The following is a 22,129-nucleotide window of genomic DNA, read 5'->3' as shown; positions in this document are numbered from 1 at the left end:
CCTCAGGAGCACTGCAGTCAGCCTGACCCCCCATGAGCCTGGGCCACAGCCACCACAGGCTGGGCTGGGACCAGGAGTGCTTGTGCTGCCAGATTCAACCCCTGATCCATGGCAGGGTGCAGACACAGCCAGCCCTGGATGCAGGGACATCCCTGAAGCTGGACAAGCCTTGGAGGATGCTCTCACACCCCAACACTGGTCTCCTGGCCAGGCGTGGGACTCCTTGCCTGGGGACAGGCTCCCACAGCAGTGCCCAGCTGTGCCATGCTGGGAACAGCTGGATCACAAACTCCCTGCACCAGACCGAGCATTTGCACGTGAGTGGCCGAGTGCAGGCTCAGCAGGGCAGAGTTTTACCATAATGGTTTATTCAGCAAAGCTTCCTCTCCTTCTTCGTTCCTCGTGGTGGCTGCTCGCCTTAGCCCTGAGAGCTGCCTGCTCCTATTCTTGTCCCGCCGGCACTTCCCAAGCGGCACATTGTTGGGATTCAATGGGAGGAAGGGTGGGTTTACAGCACTGAAGGCTTTAGGAGAAAGGAGAGGGCTCTGGGAAGCGGCTTCACCCCTGTCCCAGCGCCTGCGGGAATCCAGAGCCCTGCAGCAATGCCGGCGGATGGACGGGAGTCCCCAGACACACGGAAAACCAGCTGGAAGCGCCACAGGCAGGGGATGGGAGCAGGACAGGGGCTGCCAGGCAGGCGCCGTCAATGCCCAAGCTGTCACCATCACGGCTCGGTGCTTGCATCACCCCAGTGCTGGAGCAGCCTCCCCGACTGACACCGCATGGGCCCGGGGCAGGAAACGGGGCAGTGAGGCCCCCCCAAGGCTCGATTGTGCCCGGCAGGCCCTGGGAACGAGGGGATCAATGGGCTGTAAACAGCCGGGGGAGCCGCTCCGGCGCGGGGTGAACAAAGGCATTTCACAGACGGTTTCCGAGCTGGTCCCAGCTGGGAGAAGGAATGGGACCATTCCCATCCCAGCACACAATAGGGAACAGCATTACCCCACAGCCCGGCTGGGAAAGCAGGAGACAAAGGGGAAGGGGCTACTGCAGGGGACAGCGCCAGCCTGCCAGGGGGACAGTGTGGTGGGCACTGTGAGCCCCAGTGCAGGAGGTGGCAGTGGGACAGGGCTGGGACAGGCTCAAATCACACCCAGGCTCCTCCTGCACCTTCTCCCGAGCCCCTCGCAGCAAAGGTCAGAGTGTTCCCGGCGGTGCCGGGCCAGGAGCCCAGCTGAGGGCAGCAGTCCAGCCCCGGACAGCAGCTCGGGAGGCAAACAGAGCCGGGAGCACTAAAGCTGTCAGCGGGGCAGGAACGGCCCTGGCCGGGGCACAGCACAGCGCGGTGTGAATGCTGACTGGCTGCTGACCTCGGCACTCGCACCGGGCACGGCAGATTTATCGTCCCCGGGAGGGGAAGGCCGGGCCGGGGCAGAGCCGGGGCCTTGCTCAGGCACCAGGGGAAAAAACAAGCCGGGAGGCAGCGATAACCCCGGGCATGGCCCTGCTCAGGCTGCTCTGGCTGGGGTTTGTCCCTGCTGTGCCAGCAGTGCCTGAGCCTGGAGGGGACACGGGCACAGGACCCCCGTGCTGGCTGCCAGCCTGTCCCTGCTCAGCGCCCCAGTGGGAGCCCCGTCCCCTGGGACCCCACCCTGTGTTGTCACAGCCCTTCTCCTCGAGATAAAGAGGTCAAAAAGCAGCAGATGACGCAGCTGGGGGAGCTGGGAGGGAGGCACAGCCACGGCACAGGCTGGGAATTTGGTGCCTCCTCCTCATCCTGCTCACCACCCTGCTGCCAGGCAGTCAGTGCCCAGCCAGGGACAGCAGTGGCATTTGTCCCACGGCAGGAGCTGCTCCTTGAACATGCAGGGAGCACAGACATGCTCTGAGACAGGGCTGGGGCTGTGCTGAGGCAGAAGACACAGAGGCCCGAGGACTGACAGAAGTTTATTGTGCAGAGGGCAGGGATCTCCCCATTCCCAACATATTGCCACACTCAGAGCACCACAACAGAGCAGGACCAAGACTTTCACCTCCCCCTGTCACCGTTCCTGGGAGGGATGATGCAGGGAGGGGATCCCCAGAGAGCTCCATAGCTGCTGGAGTAATACTGTGGCATGGGGCTGTATTTGGGTTCATCAAGAGCCACCAGGGATTTGGAAGCAGGGCAGCAGTTCTTTCTGTCACTGGTGGTCAGCCTGACCTCATCCCGGGGCACTCAGGTCCAAACTGCTTCTACCTTCACACCACGGAAGAAACCAAACCTGAGGAGACACAGATGGAAGCAGGCCGAGAGTGTTTTGTGGTGCAGGAGCCAGGCCTGGCCAGAGCTGAGGAGTTTCAGACTCCCTCCATCTCCACACACGGGCTCCCTGCCCGCTCTGCCACCGAGCTCTGGGTACCTTGAGCAAATCCATGGGGTGGGCACGCCCGACCTCGGCAGGGCCCGGGAGGGTGAGGAGCAGCGGGTGCGGGAGGAAGGCTGGTGGGAGCAGTGCCGTGTCAGGGGAGTCCCCAGCAGCCGCTCCAGGGCACCTCCTTTGCCCAAACCACCCTTTATTAACTCTTTTCGGGGCGGTTCCTGTTGAGCACGGCCCGAGGGGCGAACTCCAGCTTGTCCTTCAGGCTCACCACCTTGGTGACGTCCTCGCCCACGATCTCCTGCAGCTTGCGGTCCTCCCGCTGCTCCGAGATGCTCTTCTCCTCCTGGGCCGTGGGCGGGGGGTCTCCGCGCAGGAACCACTCCAGCTGGGAGCCCACCAGCCCCACCACGAAGGCCACCGGGAAGGTGACGTACGGGGCCTTGGAGCGCACGGCCGCCCACAGCACGGACCACATGCCTGCCGGGGGCGGGACGCCGCGGTCACCGCAATGGGGACCCGCGTGGGCCGCGCCGGGACCCCCGCTCGGGCCCGCAGGGACCCCCGCCCGGTCCCGGCCCGGCCCGGCCCTGCCCTCCTCACCCGGGCCCGGCCCCGGCCCGGCCCCGCTCGGCCCCGCTCACCCGGGCCCGGCCCCGCCCGTTCCGGTCACCGCCGTGAGGGGACACGGGGCGGCGCTGCCCCCTGGCGGACAGCGCGGGAACTGCAGCGCTGGAGGAGCGACACCGGCTGGGGACACTGTGGGACGGGGGGGGACACGGGGGGACACTGGGGGGACAAGGGGGGACACGGGGGGGGACACTGGGGGGACAAGGGGGGACACGGGGGGACACCGAGGGGGGCAGTCATGAGGGACACTGGGGGGGACATTGAGGGGGAGTCATGGGGGACACCAGGGGAACACGGGGGGACACCGAGGGGGGGAGTCATGGGGAGCCATGGGGGGACACTGGGGGAACACGGGGGTGACACGGAGGGGGAGTCATGGGGGATATGGGGGGACACAGGGCAGGGACACCAAGGGGGAATCATCATGGGGTGGAGGGACGCTGGGTGGGCAAAAGATTGGAGAACACGGAGGGGCATGAGGAGGAGTCATGGGGGGACATGTCGGGGGACACCGAGGGGGAGCCATGGGGTGACATGGGGGGGGACACAAAGGGAGGCATGGAGGGGACACAAGGGGGAGTTATCAGGGGACACGGAGGGAATACACGGGGGAGGACAAGGGGGGAACGTGGAGGGGAGTCATGGGGAGGAAAGACAAGGGGGTGTCACGGGGGGAGCCACATGGGAGAAGCCGAGGGAGGTCACGGAGAGACACCCACAGGGCGAGACCCCCGGGGAGAGTCCTGGGGTGTCACCCACCGGGACACACAGAGGGAGAGTCACAGGAGTCCCAGGGGAGAACCCAGGGACGATTCCGAGAGAGACACGCACGAGTCACTCGGCAGGGAGAGCCACGGGGAGACGTCATGCGGGAGTCACGAGGAATGTCACCGAGAGACACCCACGGGGGTGTCACAGGGGGTGTCACGGTGGGAGGCTCACGTGGGGAGTCACAGGGGGAGCACGGGGAGAGATCCACAGAGAGACACCCACAGGAGGAGATCCAGGGGGGGACAGTCAGAGGCAGAGACCCCACTGGAAGAGACCCATGGGGGGGTCTCCATGGGGAGATCCGCGGGGAGGCTCCAAAAGCCCCTCTCCCACCCCACGGTCAGCAATTTCCCCACCACAGACATGACATACATCTCCCACCCCACGGGACACAAAAGGATGTGAGACAGGTGAAAGGCGAGCCCGGTGCCGGCCATGTCCCCGCAGGGCAGTGGCCGCTGGCCCGGAGTAACCAAAGTCATCTTTATTAATTGCGGCGGTTCGTTACAATAAAAAGGGAGCCACGTGTCACGGTCACTGCACGGCGCTGGCCGGGGCGGGGGCCGGGGGCCCTTCCCAGGCACATCCCTAAATCCGGGGTGCAGGGGGAGTGGGGTGGGGAAGGGCTTGGGGTGGCTGAGTGGGTGCTGCCGTCACGGAGGTGTTTAGCACCGACGGACCCCCAGGAGCGAGGGACCCCAGCGAGGCGTCCCCCAGCTGCCTCTGATCCCACCGCCCTGCCTGAGGGCCTGGGCAGGGTTTGGCCCCAGATTTCAGGAGCTACCTGGCACCCACTGGCCCTGCCCTGGGGGGTGGCTGGTGATGCTGCGTGGGGCTGCTGGCGTGGCAGAGTGAGGGGCGGGGGTGGGGTCCTCCCCTCTCTGCCACCAAAAGGGACACTGAGGGGGGCGGGATGCTCAGAGAACGGGGTGAAGGACAGGGATGAGGCAGAGAACGGGGTTAAGGACAGGGATGAGGCAGATGTAGCCTCCTGCCCCACCACACTGCTCTGCCCTGGAGGGGCCTCTCCCACCCTGTTCCTGGCTCTGTGCACAGTGATGGGGGAGCTGGGAACAGCCACATCCCAGGGTGTCCCTTGGCCCTGAGAGGCATCAGGTACATGACAGCCCTGTCCTGGGGTGTCCCATTCCACAGGGCTCCGGGAGCTCAGGGGGAAGGGGTGACCCCCTGAGGGGGGTCTCTAGCTCCACACTCGAGGGGCAGCTGCTGGCCGTGTCCACACTCCATCCCACCCACGGGCGCCAAGCCCAGGTGTGGTCCTTGTCACTGCAGGTGGGAACAGGCTCACTGGGGAAGCAGCAAGGCACGGGGAGGACTATTGCCTGCCCCCGGCTAGTGCCACACTGCAGAGGTGCTCCTGGACTCCAGGCTGGCAGGAGGGAAGGTCAGACAGATGAGGGATGGACGGAGGGGAGGGAGGGCTGAGCGGGAACGGGAGAAGCGCTTGGCGATGCTCCGTGCGAGGGAAGCGGGGCGGCTCGCCGTGACCAGGGGCCTCTGCTGCTCTGGTCCGTCCCACCAGGCAGGACACAGCGCTGGTCACGTGTAGTTTCTGGTTTATTCCTCGGGTTATATTTATATATGTATATAGGGGAGGGGGCCCTGGGTCCCCACGGCACCTGAGCCGCAGGCGGGGGGAGCAGCGAGGGGACCCCTTTGTCCCCAGCACGTCCCAAAGCCTCGTGCTGAGCAGGGCAGGGCTGGGGGGCTGTGGCCGGGCAGGGGCTGGGGGCCCGTCCCCACCACAGCCCAGGGGATTGCACTGAGTACAGAGAGGCGGGGGGGCCTGCCTGCAGCCCCCTCCCCTCCAGCCCGGCGGGCCGGGGGCTGAAGGTCACCTCTCTTTGGGTTGGGATGCAGGGGCGGGTGTGCAGAGGGGCTGGGCACTGGGAAGGGGACAGAAAGCTGGGACACAGCCCCAGGGAGGGCAGAGAGAGGGAGAGCCCCGGACCCCAGGAGAGGCTGGCAGGGGCATGCGGGCGGGGGCGGGGGCAAGGGGACGGGGCAGAACCGGGCTTTGCGTTCACCCGCCGTCGGATCCACGAAAGGGCTAAGATAGAAAAGAGAGAAGCTGTGAGTGGGGCCAAGAGCTGCCCCAGGGTGTCCCCGCGGCCCCCCATCACAGTGAGCTACGGCCGCGCCGTCCAGTCCGGGTAGAAAAGCGGAGGCTGCGGTCACAGCCGGGTCTGCGCCTCGGGGATGTAGATCTCGATGCTGTCCGCGCTCTCAGTGGCCGAGCTCTGGCGGAAGGAGGCGGCTCGCTTGGCTGCCAGGAGCCTCTTGCGGGCCTCCTGCCGCTGCCGGTCCACCGAGTCCAGGGAGCGCTCCTTCACCGGGTGCACCTTGGAGCGCGGCGGCTTCTTTGGTATCGGGGGAGGCACCTTCTTCTCCTCCTGCACAGACAACACGGGCTTCAGGCTGGGACCTCCCGGGAATGGGCATCCCAGAGGGCTCGCCACAGCTGCTGCTGTGGGTGCTGCTAAAGCCAAAGCTCCACAGACTCTCCCACAGGTTGCACGGCAGGGCTGCACATCCCTTTATCCGTGCCAGGACCCTGCCCGGACCTTGGCAGGCAGCTGGGATGGGTCAGTGGGAGAACAGCCCTTCTCTAGCCTCACTTTTTCCCAGCTCTGTTTTTCAAGGGTTTGCTAAAAGCAGTCACCAGTGAGAGCCCAGCTCAGTGGTTTGGGTGCAGATGTGCTTGGGGATGAAGAGAGAGGGAGAGGTGACAGGTACAAGTGCCAGTGGCAGAGCCCTGCCCTTACCTTGGGCTCCATGATCTTCCACCCATTGGCCTTGAGCTGCTGGAGCTCCCCAAACTTCATGCTGACATCCTCAATGGAGAGCTGCAGGAGGTCCCAGAAGCCAGCCAGGTCTTGGAAGGTGGGCACAGGGAATGCGTTGGGATCCTGTGGGGACAGAGGGACAGTGTCCTCCTTGTCCATCAGTGGGACATCAGCTCTGCTGGCTATGGGGCCATTAACCTCCTGTGCTGGGGGCTGTGTCCAGCTCTCCTCCATGGTGGTCCACAGTGACTGGCTGAGAGTATGAGACACCCCCCTCCCCACCACAGCTGTCCCCTGGCAGTGTCTGCTCTCACCACACTCACCATGTTCTGCTGGCAGAGGCGGTAGAACTGCTGCACCTTCTGGGACATGAGGAGCTGGGCACTGCCCACTGCACTCCGGATCTTCTCCAGGACTGGGGGGAGAGCAGACAGTCACAAGCAGGTCAGAGCCCTCCAACACACCGTGTCTCTTCTCTCCTTCATATCCCTCTAGCCCCAGAGGGTTTCCTGGTGTTTCTTGCCCTCACCCAACCTCTTTATCCTTGGCAGGGAAGACGCTCCAAGGTGGGAGCACTGCAGGATCACAATGACTGTGCCCCCCAGCACTGCGGGATCCCCAGCCCCTCTCTTTGCTGCGACACCCCACCCAACTCACTCTCCTCAGGCAGGTCATAGTCCTCTGCCTCCCTCTCCATCTGCTGGCACCAGCCCTCCATCTTCTCCACCTCTGCCTGCAGCAGTTTGATGAACCACTCTCCGTCGCGGTGGCACGGGGAGGCGCGGCCGGAGTCGGGGAGGCTGCGGGAGCCCCGCTCTATCCAGGCGTCCCGCCGGGGCACCTCCACCGTGTCGTACTGCAGCTGGTAATCCTCGCGGTACGCCCACTGCCCCTGCGTGTGCACCGTCTTGTACACGGCGTACTGCCGGCCCGACTCGGGCTCCGAGGAGTGCCGCTGGAAGGGCCGCCCAAATTGCAGGGCTTTGTCCTCGGTGGCCACGGCCAGGCCGGTGAAGCCCTCCAGCTCCAGGTCCGCCTGCACTCCCGCTGTCACGCTGTTGGAGCGCTTGAAGCGCGCTCGCCTGTGGAGACATGGAGAGCGTGGGGACCCTCGTGGACAGCAGGGATTGTCCTGTCCCCTCCGCCACCTACTGCACCACCAGGGACAGGGGGAGGGATGCCCACAGGTAGGATGAGGCTGGGAATGCCGAGGTGGATCCTGGAGTATTCAGGGCCGCAGGGACAACCCTGAGCAGCTGCGATCTGCCAGTCCCTCATCTCCTCTGCTCTCAGCCTGTTTCCATGGCTACCAGCACTGGACTGAGGATGGAGAGGAGCGTGCACCAGGCTGCATGGGCACAGTGCCGGAGCTCCCCACCCGCAGGCCGTGCAGGTTCTGGCACACCTGGCATTCCCATCCCAGCCAAAATGTCATGGTTAGCTACAGAAATGCCCAAAGGTTTGTCTGCACCTGGCACAGGCTCAAAGCTAAGGGCTGAGCCAAGCAGAGGAGACCCAGCAAAGGGCAGGAATAGGGCAGCAGCGAGGACAAAGGAAAGGCCAAATCCTGCCCCAGGTGGGGGCAGCCAGCTTGGGATGGGGATGGTGCTGAGCTCTGCTGTTTCAGCCAGAGGGGAGAGGGAAAAGATGCTGTGGGATAGAAGCGGTGGTGTGCAGAGCTCAGGAAGCCCCTGGGAATCCAGTGCCTCAGTGCAGTGAGTGTGGCAGGTCTCAGCCCAGTCCAGCCATGTGGTACCTTTTGTCCTCCTCCACCTGCACCCCGATGGAGTGGAACTCCCTCTGGCTCCGGCTCTCCGTATCCGAGTCAGAGACGGCCTCAACCTGCCGAGGGGCAGAGGGAGAGCGCTGGAGGGCAGCCCCAAAACGCAGCGTGGTGCCTCAGCATGGCCCACACCACTCAGGCATCCCCCAGGGAGGAGCGGAGCCCACCTGGACGCCGATGGAGGGACGCCACTTCCTCTGCCGAGCCAAGCTCCGCAGCTCCTCCCGGCCTGGGATGGCCTTGATGATGAGTGTGGAGGGCTTGGGAGCAGCACGGGGCTGGACTGGGGGCAGGTCAAGGGCCACAGATGTCACCTTGGAGCTCTCCAGGCTCTCGGCAGAGTTGCAGCGGGCCGCGGCATCTTTGGACCAGGCGGGGCTGCGGGCGACCTCGCTGGGCAGGTAACTCTCGTGGGTGGACTCGGTGCTGCTCTGCGCCGTGACAGAGATGAGAGGTTTGGCTTTGGTTCCTGGAGGGATGGGAGGTGGAGCTTTTCTGTAACTGAAGGCTGTTGTGGGAGAGGCGCAGGATGAAAAGGCACGTGAAAACACAGACACTTGTTCATTTCCCGCCGCAAACAGGGGCCCCAGGGAATGCTGCCCATCTCCTCCCACAGCATAGGGATCATGACCCCACAGGGTTTGCCCCTAAGCTGGGTTAGATATGGGCCAGAGTTCAGAGGGGCTGTTTGACCAGTTTTTGGGATTGGAAAACACCCCAGACCCACACTGGCCACATTGCTGCAGCACCCAGCAAGGGGTGGAGATGAGGACAGAAGTGGAGGGAAGGAGGGGATGACAAATGGGTGCTGGGGACACAGAGCAGCCCCCTGACTGGGACTGGGTGACGAGCAAGACTCTCACACCCTGTCCCAGGCACTATAGGGGTTGAGGGCCAGGAGGAGGACAGGAGCAGCCCTTGGCAGGTGCCCAAGTGACCAGGCAGGGAGACTTGGGGTTCCCTCACGCGACCAAGCCCTCACCACCCCCCAGGACTCACAAGTGCTGGGCTTCAGGATGCTGCTGGTGATGGGCGGCCCAGGAGGGGCCGACATGGAGAAGAGTGAGAGACAGTCGTCGTCCTGGGAGCAGCCTGCCTGGATGGCCCGCAGGTAGCTGTGGCTCCGCATGCGGAAGCAGCCGGGCAGGTCCAGCGCCTCCACGGCCTGCGACTCCACCTCGCCAAAAACCGACTCGCAGACGGCCTCAAACTGGTGGTTGAGCTCGTCATTGATCTGGGGAGAGCGGTGGGTGAGGCTGAGCCAGGGCAAGGGATGCTCAGAGCGACATCCACCACATCCCTGCCCCAGCCTGCCCTGTGACACCTGTGCCATGGAACGTACCTGGCCGGTGGTGAAGGAACGCCCGTAGCTCTGTCCCCGCGGGAGCATTCGCGGTGGCGTGCAGCAGCTGGGACAGTTACAGATATATGAATCAGAATAGTGCCTACTTGCAAACCTAATGAGAGACAGTGGGAATAGAAGGGATCGCACCAAAAGCAACACATTCCAGCAGAGCATTTGGAAATGCAGCCGCAGCGATCCTCCCACCGGCCACTGCTGCTGTCCCCACTCCTCACTGCCCCCCAAAACTGTCACCCACTGGGACTGGAGCCCGTCTCAGTCATCCCTCTTTGAACATGCCTCTTTTCCCCAGGGTCTACATGTGGCTGTAGCAGCCCAGCATAGCCATGTCCCCCCCAGTGCCCTGACACAGCAGGGACAGGGCTCAGTGCCACTGCACTGGGGAACGCAGCTGTGAGCGGGGACAGTGCTGTGAGCAAGGATGGTGCTGTGAGTGGGGACAATGCCGTGAGCAGGGACATGCCACTTGTCCTCCCAGGGAGCCCTGGCCCTCAGCCCCACTGCTGCCTGCAGAGCTGGGATGGGGCCTGGAGGTAACAGCCCTTACTTGGTCCTGGCCTGGTCGGCGCTGGAGGAGCGGCGGTAGCTGTCTCGCCGCGTGGCCGCCCTGGGCAACACTTTGGAGCTGATGTCCGAGTCGGCGCTGTCCTCGTCGCCCATGGCCTTGATGTAGCTGCCGCTGCGCATCCGCCGGCAGGGGATCTCCCCGTCCTTGCCCGCCGGGTACCCGCTCCACTCGTCCTGCGGCACCTGCAGCAGGAGGCAAGCGTGGGAGGACGTGGTGGCTGGGGTCCCACAGTGGGGTGCACCACTGAGCCATGTGCCCAAGCCCAGCCTAAATCCAGCACATGTGCCTGGCTCCTCTGTCCTCCCCACACACCCCAGGAACAAACCCTGGGGGCTCTGACCCCTTTGGAAAGCCCCAAAATCCAGGAGAGCAGATCCCTCCTAACAGCCACAGCTCCTCATTCCCACAAGGCGGGGCGGCGCAGCAGGTCCCACCTCACGGCCCCCCTGGCAGGAGCGTCTGGGCCAAATCCCACCCATGCCAGAGCAGCACCCGCCTGACGTATCGGGCACCAGTCCCATCACGTGCTGCTGACGCCAGCACCACAGGGTCCTTATAGGGCAGTGGCAGGGGGACGGTGTCCCCTGGGGCCCACGGTCAGGGCAGTGGGGCCGGCACCCTGCCCCAATGGCCCCGCTGGCAGCAGAGATGGGCCCCAGCCACCCCCACCTCTGGCCAGCACGGCATTGCTGCTCCCTGTCTCCTTCCCCCAGGAAAGGGAGAGAAGAGTTAATTAGCTTTTAATTGGAAGGGGGGTGACCTAGAAGGGAGCCTGGTGATGAGGCAGGCAGTGGCACCCAGCCAGGCACACAGGCAGGATAAAAGCAGTGAGAAGGGAGCAGACACAGAGCTGCTGGTGGCTCTGAGCTGACAGAGGTGGTCTGACCCCAAATCCCGCACAGGGCAGGAGGCAGCAGATGGGCTTTGAGGGGACAGAGGGGACTGGCACAGGACCATGGGAATGAGGCACAGGCTCTGGGGACATGGAGCAGGGCTGGAGCATCCTCGCAGCACCCCAGGCTGCTGGATGGAGGATCCCAGCCCTGGCTCACCCCACAGCACAGTCAGCCCCAGTCCTCTCACCCTGCCCAGCCCCTCACCTGCAGGTACTGGTACGCTCGGTCTTTGGCCTTTGCTTCCTGAAGCATCAAGGTCTTCTCGGTGCCGCCAGCGCTGGGATAGGCTTCACGGGCCTGGCTGACAGTCATGGTGTGCCAGGCACTCCTCTTGAGCGTCTGGCCGTCCAGAGACATGGACATGCCGGCACAGGCCAGGCATTTTCCTTCCCCGCCGCCCTTTAGACTCTTCAAGGTCAAGTCTCTGAAGGCACTTTCGGGAGCGTCCACGCAGTACTGGGTGCCCTGGTCGGCGGCGTGCCGGCCGGACACCATGTAGCTGCTGTCGCTGTCCAGGTTGTCGTCGGAGCTCCACCAGCCCAACATCTTGGACCGGTGCCGGGAGTCCACCTTACGGTCCTTGCTCTTGCTGCGCTTGCCGTGGCGGGACTGGTGGTGGTGGTGGTGATGGTGGTGGTGGTGATGGTGGTGGTAGCCGTCCCCGCGGCCGTCCATCTTGGCGCCGTTGTAGTCCCGCTTGGCCGGCGCCTCCAGGGAGTGGGACTTGGCGAAGAGCTTCTGGACGGAGTGGACGAGGTGGCGGATGCGGCTGGGGCTCTCGCTGCGGGGCTCGGCGCCGCCGGCCCGGGGGTACTGCAGCGTGTGGAAGCCGTCGTGGTGCAGCGGCAGCTGCTTCTCGAACTGGTCCAGCAGCGTGGGGGGCAGGCGGTTGATCTTGCTGGAGGGGTGGGCGGTCGCCATGCATTCGTCGCACGAGTCGTAGGGCTGCTGCTGCTGCTGCTGCGCGTGATGCATCCTCGGGAAGGTGCTGCTGCTGGCGCTGGCCGAGGGCGGCTCGCTCAGGGGCCCGCCCGGGCACTCGCTGGCCGCGCCGGGGCTCCGCGCAGGGCAGTAGGGATGCTCCAGGGAACACGGCTCGCTGGGGCTGAGCAGGTAGGGCGGCCGGCCCTCGGGGCCGTGCGGGATGTAGTCGGCGGGATGCTCGCAGTCCTCTGGGATGCAGCGGCAGCGGTGGCCGGAGGAGGGCTGTGTCTGGCTACGCTCCCCATGGTAGCCCTTCATCATTTCAGCACCCGCCCCATAGCCTCGGCATTTTGCAGGGTTGCCCCTGCGGGCTCATCTGTGGAAACAGGGACAGGCACACTGTCAAGATCACCTCTGCACCCCAGAACACAATCTGATCTACATCACCAGCAGAACATTGGGGCTACCTCACAGGAACCCAGCTGAGAAGGCTGGGAAGCTTCCAGGGCAAGATTCAGCCCTGGGCGAGGCTCTGTGAAGCACCAGAATCCTGGCTTTCCACGTGGTGACAGGAGCACAGTGCCCAGGCCAGGAACCTGGGGTTACCCCCAGCTCAGGTGCTTGGAGGGGGCAGTGGGAAGGAGAAGGTGCTGCCAGCAGAGATGCAGGCAGCAGGGCCTGCAGACAGCGAGGGAAGACACGCTGCCATCAGCAGATCCTTGTTTTCTTCTCCAACACCAAATATTATGAAGTGTTTCTCCATTAGAAAGCGGCTCTGGCTGAGTTTTTCAGCCGTTGCGATTCACAGCGCCGCTAATGAGCTGCCGCGGGGCGCGGGGGGGCCACGCTCTGATGTCTCCATCCAGCCCCACACGGAGCTGTGCATGGAGACCCACCACCCAGGGCTCTCCTGCCCTGCCAGCCCTCTGGATGGGGATCCAGGAGCAGAGGTGGCTGTGCTGTGTGAGGGGCAGCCCCAGGCCCAAGCAGGACGATGGATGGCTGAGCCTGTGCCAGCTGACAGAGCCGCCTGTACCCATGGAGGTTTGTGTGCCTTACAGTCCCTCAAAGGCTCTGTCTTTGGTTTGACTGTAAATGAGGAAATTACTTATTCTCCAGAGTATCTCGGCTAATTAACAGGCACCGTTAACGCTCGTGTTGTCAGATTTGGGCAGGGTGCTGCACATCTCCCAGACTGGCTGCAGGGAAAGGTGACCATGGGATGTTCCCTGTGGCATGTGGGGATTTGACCACGGAGACTGGACATGAGGGACACTGGGAGGGCCAGGGCTGTGTGGGAGGGGGCTGTGCCCCTGAGCAGCCCTGGAGGAGAGAGAGGCTGGGGGTCCCCAAGGGCTCTGGGGGTGGGCAGTGATGGGACTTCAGCCCTGAGCAGCAGACAGGGCCTGGGAGCACATCTGCCTTAAGCCACCACCAGCTTCCTTCCCAGCTTTGAGGCTGGATTGCTCCATCCTGCACCGCTCCCCATCCTCAGATCCCGCTCCTGCTCTAACAAAGCTCCCTAATTGCTGAACGGAAGGTGCAGCTGGTACAGAAGATGCCTCTCCCCTCCCCAGAGAGACGCTGCGAGGAGCAGGAGCAGCAGCGTGGGATGGAGCTGCCTCCCTGCCCTGGGATCGAGCAGCGGGATGGAAGGACGGACAGACAGACAGGCTCCCAGCCCAGCTCTGCCTCCGCGGGCTGAGCTATCATCTCCTGCTCGGGGAGGGAAGCTCTCAGCTGATCCAAATATTGCTGCCGCGGCGGCAAGGAGGAGTCAAAATATCTGCGGAGCCCGTCAGCACGAGCCCGCCGGGCTTTTGTGCTCGGCAGGTGCAGGAATTCAACAAAGCCGGAGCCGCAGGCGAGGCAGCGCCGCCTCTCCCCCGCACCTGTGGAGCGCTGGCAGCGGGTGGGGACGTGCCGCTCACAGGAGGATCCATGTCCCAGCTCACCAAGGTGACACAGCTGTCTGAGCCCTGCCCAGGGACCAGCCGGGCTCCCTTGAGGGATGGAGAAGGGGTGGGGAGTGAGCCTGTGGGGTTCAGCACAGGCAGCGCAGCTCAGGGTCCCCGTCCCCATGTGCCAGCAGCAATGGCCATGTGCCATTGGGAGAGGCCACTGGGCCACTCCTCTCCCCTGTCCTGCACATGGGACTGGGCAGACGGCCGAGAGCTGGAGCTGTGTCCCTCCAAAGGCCAATCCACTGAGCAGCCCTCGGGATGGAGGGATTTGTGCCTCCAAAGCACAGATTTTAAGTCAGAGGGGAAAAACCCAGCCCGGCTGAGTTTTGTGCCATTTAACACCAGGGTAATTACCACCAGTGGGAACCTACCGCCCACACAATTATGTGCTAGGATAAACTGGAAGAGCATAATTACCATTACAAATAACTCACTCCTCGCCTTTATTGCATCCAGCGCCTGGAGAAACTCCCACCAGTGGCTCCCACCACCACCTCCCTCCCATGTCTCTCCCCGTTGTGAGGGTCAGCACAGGGAGGAGAGGGGCTCGTAGGCCCTGGGTGCTCCAGGCCATCTTGAAACTCACCCTCCTGCTTAATTTCCCATAGGAGCACTTGGCAGAGGCCCCGTGAGATCCCTGCCTTGGAGGCAACTCCGTGCTGAGGCCCAGGGCTGCAGGGATTCAGGGCAGACCCACCAGGAGCCTGAGCCTCCCTGAGACCCCACAGCACCCAGGATCTTCCCATCTTTCCTCCAGCTCCAGGAACACCAGCGGGGAGGTGAGAGGATATCAAAACCCCATCACAATGTCTGCGCAAGACAGGGCAAGACCAGGTTTTCCAACACCTCCAGGTCTAACCCCAAGAGCTGGGGTTGAAGGCCCTGCACTCAGGGGGTCCTGGCCCCCTGCTCTTCCCCAGCAGCCCCACCATGGGCAGCCCGTGCTGGGGTCCCAGCGAAGCCTGTTGGTGGCACTCACCGCCCGGCGCTCAGGGGGATGCTGTCCTCATGGCCCCGCCAGCAGCAGCTCCTCCACACTGGGAATCCCTGGGGCAGCAGGCTCTGGGGGAGGAACAGGATGGGGATGAAGCCAGAGCAAGGGTATTCATCCCCAAAACCAGCCTGAGCCACCTCGCAGTGTATTTTTTCTCAGCCCAGCCTTCCATCCTCCCCTGAGGCCTCCCCACACCAGCACAACAACGGGGACAGCTCTGCACGGCCACGGCCACGTGTTTCACCCAGTTTAGCCCCAAAACCATCCCGGTCCCATCCTGTTATGCAATTCCTGGCCCAGCGGCCACCTCGCCATCGACTTTCATTTGCTCGGGATCCGGCCGCTCACTCCACAAAACCTCCTCCCGCCACTCCGGCTTTCCAGCCTCACCAAAGGGACTTTTTTTCCCCCAGCTTCCAGCCTGGGAGAGGTGCGAGTTCGGCCCGTTTTGCTCTGCAAATTAATGTGAGATTCTGCCAGCTCGGGTCCTGCTGGGGACCTTTATGGCTCAGGATGAAAGTGGGAGAGAACAAACACGCAGCGTGAGCGCCCGGCGCCGTGCTCGAGCTGGAACCGGGGAAAAAAATAAAATAAAGTGGTTTTCCCACTTAGGGGCTGAACAAATTTGATCTACGGTCGTCGGAAGAAAATAAATATGGAATACCGCCAGGTCGTTTCCACCGTGCTTTTAATCTATTTACTCTTTCCCCGCTCATTGTAAGGGAGAAGGATTGTGGAAAGCAAACATTTTATTTTATTACTAATTGTTCTGTTATTTTATGAGGCTGAATTAGTGAAATTTACTCAGCCTGGAGGAAAAAAATGAAGGGGCTTAGTAAGAGATCACCTAATTTAGCACAGAAAGGGGAAAGGGGAAAGATGAAGAAAGGGAGAGGGAATTGGAGTAGGAAAGGAAAGGGGAAAAAAGAGAGGAAAAGGAAAGAAAAAGGGGAAAGGGGGAAAAGGAAAAAGGAAGAGGGAAAGAGGAAAACAGTGTGAGCAGGATGCAAAGATCACAGAAAACACATTGGCTGCAATCAGGAAATCAAAACCAATTACTGTTAATAAAAGAAAACAAAGCAGCTGCAGGCAGGCACTGCCTGCAGAGGGCTGTGAGGGGCAGGATCCAACCGGGCACAGCTGGAAAAAAGGGATGAGGCAGGATTTTTTAAAAGTCATGAAAGATGAACACCAGCTGAGGAACTGGAAATGTGAGTGGAGCAGGAAGTATTTACCGAGGCCACTGAGGAGGCCACAGAAGCCAGCACAGCTGGCTGGGACCTCCACAGGGCTGGGAGGTTTTGCCGCCCCAACAAATCTGGGGGATCCTGGTACCCTGACATAACTGGGGGGCTCTGGCACCCCGAGGCTGGGGGCACCTCCCCTGGCTCAGCCCTGCCCTGACACATCTCCCTGAGCATGGGCACTTCCCAGGTACCAACCCCAAATCCCCGGTGCCCCAGGGCTCCAGTCCAGTGCAGCCACCCCACTCCACACACCAGGAGGCTGAGGACAGGCCGTTCGACGGGCCGGGCACGTTATTAAGCACATGATTAATTTTGGCACCAGCCCCAGCTGCCTGACAGCTCCTTCTCCAGGGCTGGGAGAGCGAGCGCGAGAGGTGCTGCCTCTGCTGATGCAGCGGTTGGTGGGATGAAAAATCCTGCAATGCAGCACTGCTTCTTAATGAGCCATTTGTCTTTGAGTCTTCTTCACTCATTACCATGCCGGGAGAGGGATGGGAGTTGCCCCACGTCCCCATCTGAGCAATTACTCCTGGAGCAGAGCGAGGAAATACGGCCACGACGCGCCCAGCTGCCAGGGATCCCGGCACGGCCGCCAGCGCAGGGGCTCCCCGCCACAACACCACTGACTCTGGCTGCTGCCACCACGGGGGGAACAGGAGACCCCTCCCTGCACAGCACACACAGCCCAGGATCACCCACCCTGGCCCTGATTGTCTGGGGGCAAGAGCCATGCTGCTGTGCTGGGTGTGCAAATGAGATGGAACATCCTGGAGCTGCCAAGGAAAAGCCAGTGGAGAAAGGAGCCTGGCACTCCATCCCTGCAAAGCCCAAAGCAGATATTGGTGGAAGAGCCACATCTTCAAAAGTCTTTTAGGATGGGGAACACCTGGGCCTGGCAGCCAGATCCCAGGAAGCTGGCTGAGAAGGGAAGAGGTGGCACAGGGAATGGGCCATGGCAGCATCCCTGTGCAGGCAGAGGAAGGGCTGGCAGGGGTGCAAAGCCAGAAGCTCCATGGCACAGGCACCTCCTGCCCCCTCAGCCCTGTGATAATCCTCATCCTGCCATCCTGCCCACAGGAGCCAGGACATGGCACACAGGGCGTTGACTGCCAGAAGGGGGACTCCACAGCCAGAGCATCAGGAGCACAGCCAACTGAGCTGGGAGACCACCGTGGAGGGACCCCCAGGCTCCAGGGACCCCAGCCCATGCCAGCTGGCACAGGGATTGTGGGCACTGAGCCGCACGGATGAGCACCCATCACTGGTGATGCCCACGGACAGCTCTGCTCCCATGGACACACTCGACATCTGCCCACACTGCCTGGGGCCAGCAGCAGCCAGCACACTGCTCCAGTGCCCTCCAGGGCTTGGTGGGAAAGGGGGACATGCAGGTGACACTGGGGAGCCCACAGAGACACCACAGCCTGACGTTCACCTGCAGCAAAGGGAAGGGACAGGCAGGGACATCCCCCTGTGCTGCACTCGCCCTGGGGGCACTGCCACATTCCCACTCCACTCCAGTGGTGCTCCAGGTGGGCTATGGGCTCTAGCATCCCCCAGGAGTTAAATTTGCCTGTGCCAGAGGCACTGGGGGCTATGGCAGCCCCCTCAGGCCCTGCAGCTGTGCTGGATGAACCCCATTTCCCCATCACCCCCATTTTTCCCTCCCACCCACATGGAGCCACCAGCTAGGCCATCCTGCCGAGGCTCAAAGAGCCACTTACTCCCCAGCCACGCTGTGTAATGACTTAAGCCAGGGACCACTCCAAAGCCTCTTTGGTGAGCTCGAGGCAGCACAGCCTTAGCACTGAGCGAGGCAGCAGTGACAACTCTGGCCATCTCTTGCCCATTTCTTCCAAACCCCTGGGCAGGCTGACCCTTCCATCCCCAGCTTCACTCCCACTGAGCCCCCAGCAGGCTGGCACTGCCATCCCTGCTCCGCTCCTGCCAGGCTGAGCCAGGGCTCTCACCTGTCACCAGCATTGCTCCTCATCCTGCTTTCCCCAGCATGCAGCACTCTCCACTCCAACCCCAAATAACACCAATCCCAACCGGTTCCCTTCACCATCCCCTCCCACGGGGCCACAGGGGCCGGAGTTTCCAGGAACTGGGAGGAAGCAGAGCTCTCGGTCCCTGTGCCAGCAGGGATGCTCCAGGCCATCACATCCCATTCCCAGGCTGCATCCCCTGGGGCCAGGGCTGGGATGAGCACAGTGAGCCCGAGGCATGGCACAGCCCAGCTCAACAGCAGAGGACCCAAACTGCCGCTTTAATGGATGGGCTTAATTTGCAAAGCTGATGAAAAGCTAAATATTTAAATACATAATTCTGCACAATGCTCTTAGTGCGGGGACAGAGCAAGGGGAGGGGGGCATGGCTGGTGAGTGAGGACACCGTAGGCATGGGGGTTGCTCTGGTGGGATCACCTGGATCACCTGGGCCAAGAGCACCTCCATCACAGTTTGGGGACCATGCACACCCTTGTCCCCAAAGCCAGCAGCACTGGCAGAATGGGTGTCATGGGGTGCTCTGCTGTTGGCATTGGACACCTGCTCCACCACCAGAAGCATCTCAGACAGAAATGTGGGGAAAAGAGAGCATGGTCCAAGTCAGGGAGCTGTGAAGGGCAGCATGGAGCCCCCATGAAGATTACACCACTGATATTCCTGCTACAACAGCTTAGAGATAAAAGAGATTATCAGGATTTACCAGCAATACAAATTGAATATTTAATTTTAGCTGCAGGGGAGGAGTGGGGGCTCATCCCAGGGGTGCATGGAGGTGTGTAGGTGGTGGGCCCAGAGAGGTGTTTCCAGCTCTTGGGGGAAAAACTGGTGTCAGAGCTGTCCCCACAAGCCAGAGGGGCATTGTCATGGCAGGGGGACTGGGCATCCTCTGCCCAACCTGCCCCTAATCCCACCAGCCACTCACTGGCTGCCAACTGCATGGCACAGCCTCTGCCAGTGTGTGGGAGCTCCTGCAGGCCCATCCTTGGATGAACCACGTGTGGGGACCCAGCACCAGGGATGCTCTGGGGGTGCTCAGGAGGGATCCTGACCCCACACACTGCCCCTGGGCCAGCCTTGAGCCAATGCCTGGCTGCCTCACTGTGCTCTCCTCTGTCCTGACCAGGATGTGTCCAACCAGGCTGTGCCTGGGTGAGGATGTCCCTGGATGAGGCAATTTGCCACCCAGGCCATGGACTTTGCAGGGGATGGGGCTGGAGGCAGCAGGGAGGGAGACAGATCTGAGTATCCTGTGGGACAGGGTAGAAGAACCCCCAAGGGGACCCAAGTACCCTCTACAACACCAGAGCAGGAGCAGAGGACAGGCAGTAACAGCCTCCTGCCAGCTGTGAGAAGGGGATGCTTGCTGACCTCAAGGCCACCATGGGGTCCCCGTGGTGCCACCAAGCCAGGTGCCCATCCTGGCTCACCACTCCATGGCCATGCTGAAGCGGGTGCCAGTGCAGGGCGGGCTGGGGGAGGACGGCAGAAGATGAATGAGGGAGTCGGGAGGCTAATGGCATTGTCTGGAAAGTAGGTCGTGTGCTGAGCAAAAAAGATATTTATATCAAAGCTCGTTCCCCCGCAGAAGCTCCTGAGCTGGGTACAGGCAGCACCACGAGCCCATGGCCGCTGCTCCACACCCCCCGTGACACCCGTGTGGCACCCTCATGGCACTCCACACCCCCACGGCACCCCCTGCCCGACCCCAGGCCCAGCCCTGCCACTGTGGGCACCCCCCAGCCCCAGGCTGCCCTGCTCAGGGGTGGCAGTGCTGGAGGTGAAGCCATTCCCATGGAACGGGAGCCACGGCAGCTTTGCCTTTTTCTGACCTGGCTTCAGGCGCTGGGCACTGAATGGCACTAAGTTATTTTTATTTTAATGCAACCTTTGCCAAGGTGTGATACTGCCCTGGACACTCCCCCGAGATGGGCACAGTCAGCTCAGGATGGCCACGGCAGGTCCTGCCCAGGCCAGCCTCAGCCCTATCCTGGCCTCTCCCAGCACCCAGCTCTGTCCATGCTTCTCACATCCTGCATCACCTCTGACCCCTGGCTTGAGCCAGGTTCAGTCTTGTTGCAAAGCTCAGTCACCTCCTTTCCCACTGGGAGGAGACCTGTGCCCCAGGATCCCTCCCTCACACCACCAGCCTTCCAGAAAAGCCAAGAAATCATCCCAGAGAGCCCAGATGGAGTCAAGTGTTTTTGCCCCTTCTGGCCACGCTGCCCCAGCTGTGGACATTACCCAGGCGGCAGCCACGGAGCCATCCAGCCCCTCTCTCCTGTGCCCACCCCCATCCCACACCTGGCAGCCTGAGATCCGGCACGGGAGCAGGTTCATTTCCCATAATAGCTGTGTCGGCTGAATTTACAGCCTCGCTCCGAGTTATTAATAATAATGGCCTCACTCTTAAGTAGGGCTTTTCATCTGCCTCAGAGCCCTTTCCAGAGGACGTCTGCAGCATTATCACCATTTTATTCTCATTTCAGTGGGCACAAGAGTGAGATGGAGAAGGGGCAGCTGATCTGTGGTGTGGAGCTCATGGTCCCATGCAGGGAGCCTGGCCATGAAACCCCCAAAGAGGCTGGAAAGCCGAGGGCCTGTCAGGATGCAGCCCCAGCACCGAGGCTCCTGCCAGCCGTGCCGTGGTGATTTACACCGGCAGCGAGCCCGGGCCCTGCCGCACGGATAAATCCACTTCAGGCAGCAATAAACCAGCGTCACCACATCGGTAATCCGCAGCGCTCCCACCGCCGTGAGGAATCCAGGGGCAACGCACATGTGCCGATAAATCCCGGACTTGTCTCAGCAGGGAGGTCCCTGGGGTGGAAATCCCCAGTGGAGCCGTGGCCGGAGGGGTGGGTGCAACCCAGCTCTAGTGGGAGATGCCAGCAAGGGAGACCCTGGGGATGGATCCACCACATGGGACTCGGCCACGTGGGACTGGGGACATCCCAAAACGCCCCCCGAGTGTCCCCCCGTGGTGCCCACCCACCCCAGGCAGCTCTGGTGTCTCCCTGCCATGCGCCGCAGCGGGGCTCGATGGGCAGATTTATCCCCCTCTAGGAGAGCTTTGATCTGAAGTTATTTTTTGTTTACTAGCAACAAGGTATTGTAAATACATCTTTGCCGATAATTATAGAGTCTGGGCGCACATCTTAATCTCCATAAAATATCAGATGCTACAATTTGCCTGATTTAATGAGATTGGAGGCTGATAAGCCGCTGAGGTAAGCTGTAAACTTGGGGGGGAGGAGGGAAATGATTGCAAATGTGCTAAACCGCCTTCGTCCTCCTCCTCCTCCTGCCACTGCCACGTGCCCAGCCCGGGAGCGTGTGCCCTGCCCCGTAGCCCCCTGCCCAGCTCCCGGGGTGTGCCCGGGCTGTGCCGCAGCAGCTTCACGCAGGGATGGGCATTTAGGGCAAACGGAGCTTTTTATACAATTTACCTCATTAAAACTCCAAGAGCTGAGCGCGGCACCAGGAGGAGGCCGGGGGCTCAGCCTCGGCACACTCGTGGGCCCCGTGCCATGCCAGGGGGGAGCCAGCACGGCCCCAGTGCCAGGCCAGGTCCATGTGACAGCCCAGGTGTGAGCACAGGGTCCCCAAGGGGCGTGGGGGCACGGCTGGGCTGCGCAGGCAGGTCAGGATGCACGTGTGTCCATACATGTCCATGTGGGTCCAGATGTGTCTAGGCATGCACAGCTCTGCCTGGCACCACTGGCCATGCCAAGGACAGGCTGGGCTGAGCTGTCTGTGCTGTGGGGGGCTACATGAGCCCACCCTCCTGCATGTGCCCTCGCCCTGTCCCTCCAC

The 22,129-nt window shown here is 62.2% G+C and overlaps 2 protein-coding genes across 2 annotated transcripts; both read right to left on the bottom strand.

The window, feature by feature from the left end:
• Nucleotides 1-1,934: 1,934 nt before the first annotated feature.
• On the bottom strand, nt 1,935-2,990 carry SMIM12 (small integral membrane protein 12). The gene is made up of 2 exons (XM_083879430.1): nt 2,403-2,990; nt 1,935-2,264 (listed from the first exon to the last, which is right to left on the bottom strand). Exon 1 carries the CDS (start codon nt 2,836-2,838, stop codon nt 2,560-2,562), a length of 279 nt encoding a protein of 92 aa, XP_083735556.1. The 5' UTR covers nt 2,839-2,990; the 3' UTR covers nt 1,935-2,264; nt 2,403-2,559.
• A 2,966-nt stretch (nt 2,991-5,956) lies between these two features.
• DLGAP3 (DLG associated protein 3) lies at nt 5,957-12,420 on the bottom strand (the record flags this gene model as incomplete). Its single annotated transcript, XM_083879319.1, has 10 exons — nt 5,957-6,175; nt 6,548-6,691; nt 6,892-6,983; nt 7,226-7,650; nt 8,325-8,410; nt 8,519-8,859; nt 9,351-9,585; nt 9,694-9,760; nt 10,262-10,464; nt 11,383-12,420. The coding sequence occupies 10 exons, from the start codon at nt 12,418-12,420 to the stop codon at nt 5,957-5,959; spliced, it is 2,850 nt and encodes a 949-aa protein (XP_083735445.1).
• Between the last annotated feature and the right edge of the window lie 9,709 nt (nt 12,421-22,129).

The sequence above is a fragment of the Zosterops lateralis genome (assembly GCF_965231275.1).
Source record: "Zosterops lateralis genome assembly, chromosome: 28".
NCBI classification, from domain to species: Eukaryota; Metazoa; Chordata; class Aves; order Passeriformes; family Zosteropidae; genus Zosterops; species Zosterops lateralis.
Note: the sequence above shows the minus strand (reverse complement) of the source record. Positions and strands in the feature narration are given on the sequence as shown.

Excerpts from the sequence above, each read along its gene's own strand:
- SMIM12 (XM_083879430.1), bottom strand. The coding sequence starts at position 2,838 with ATGTGGTCCGTGCTGTGGGCGGCCGTGCGCTCCAAGGCCCCGTACGTC.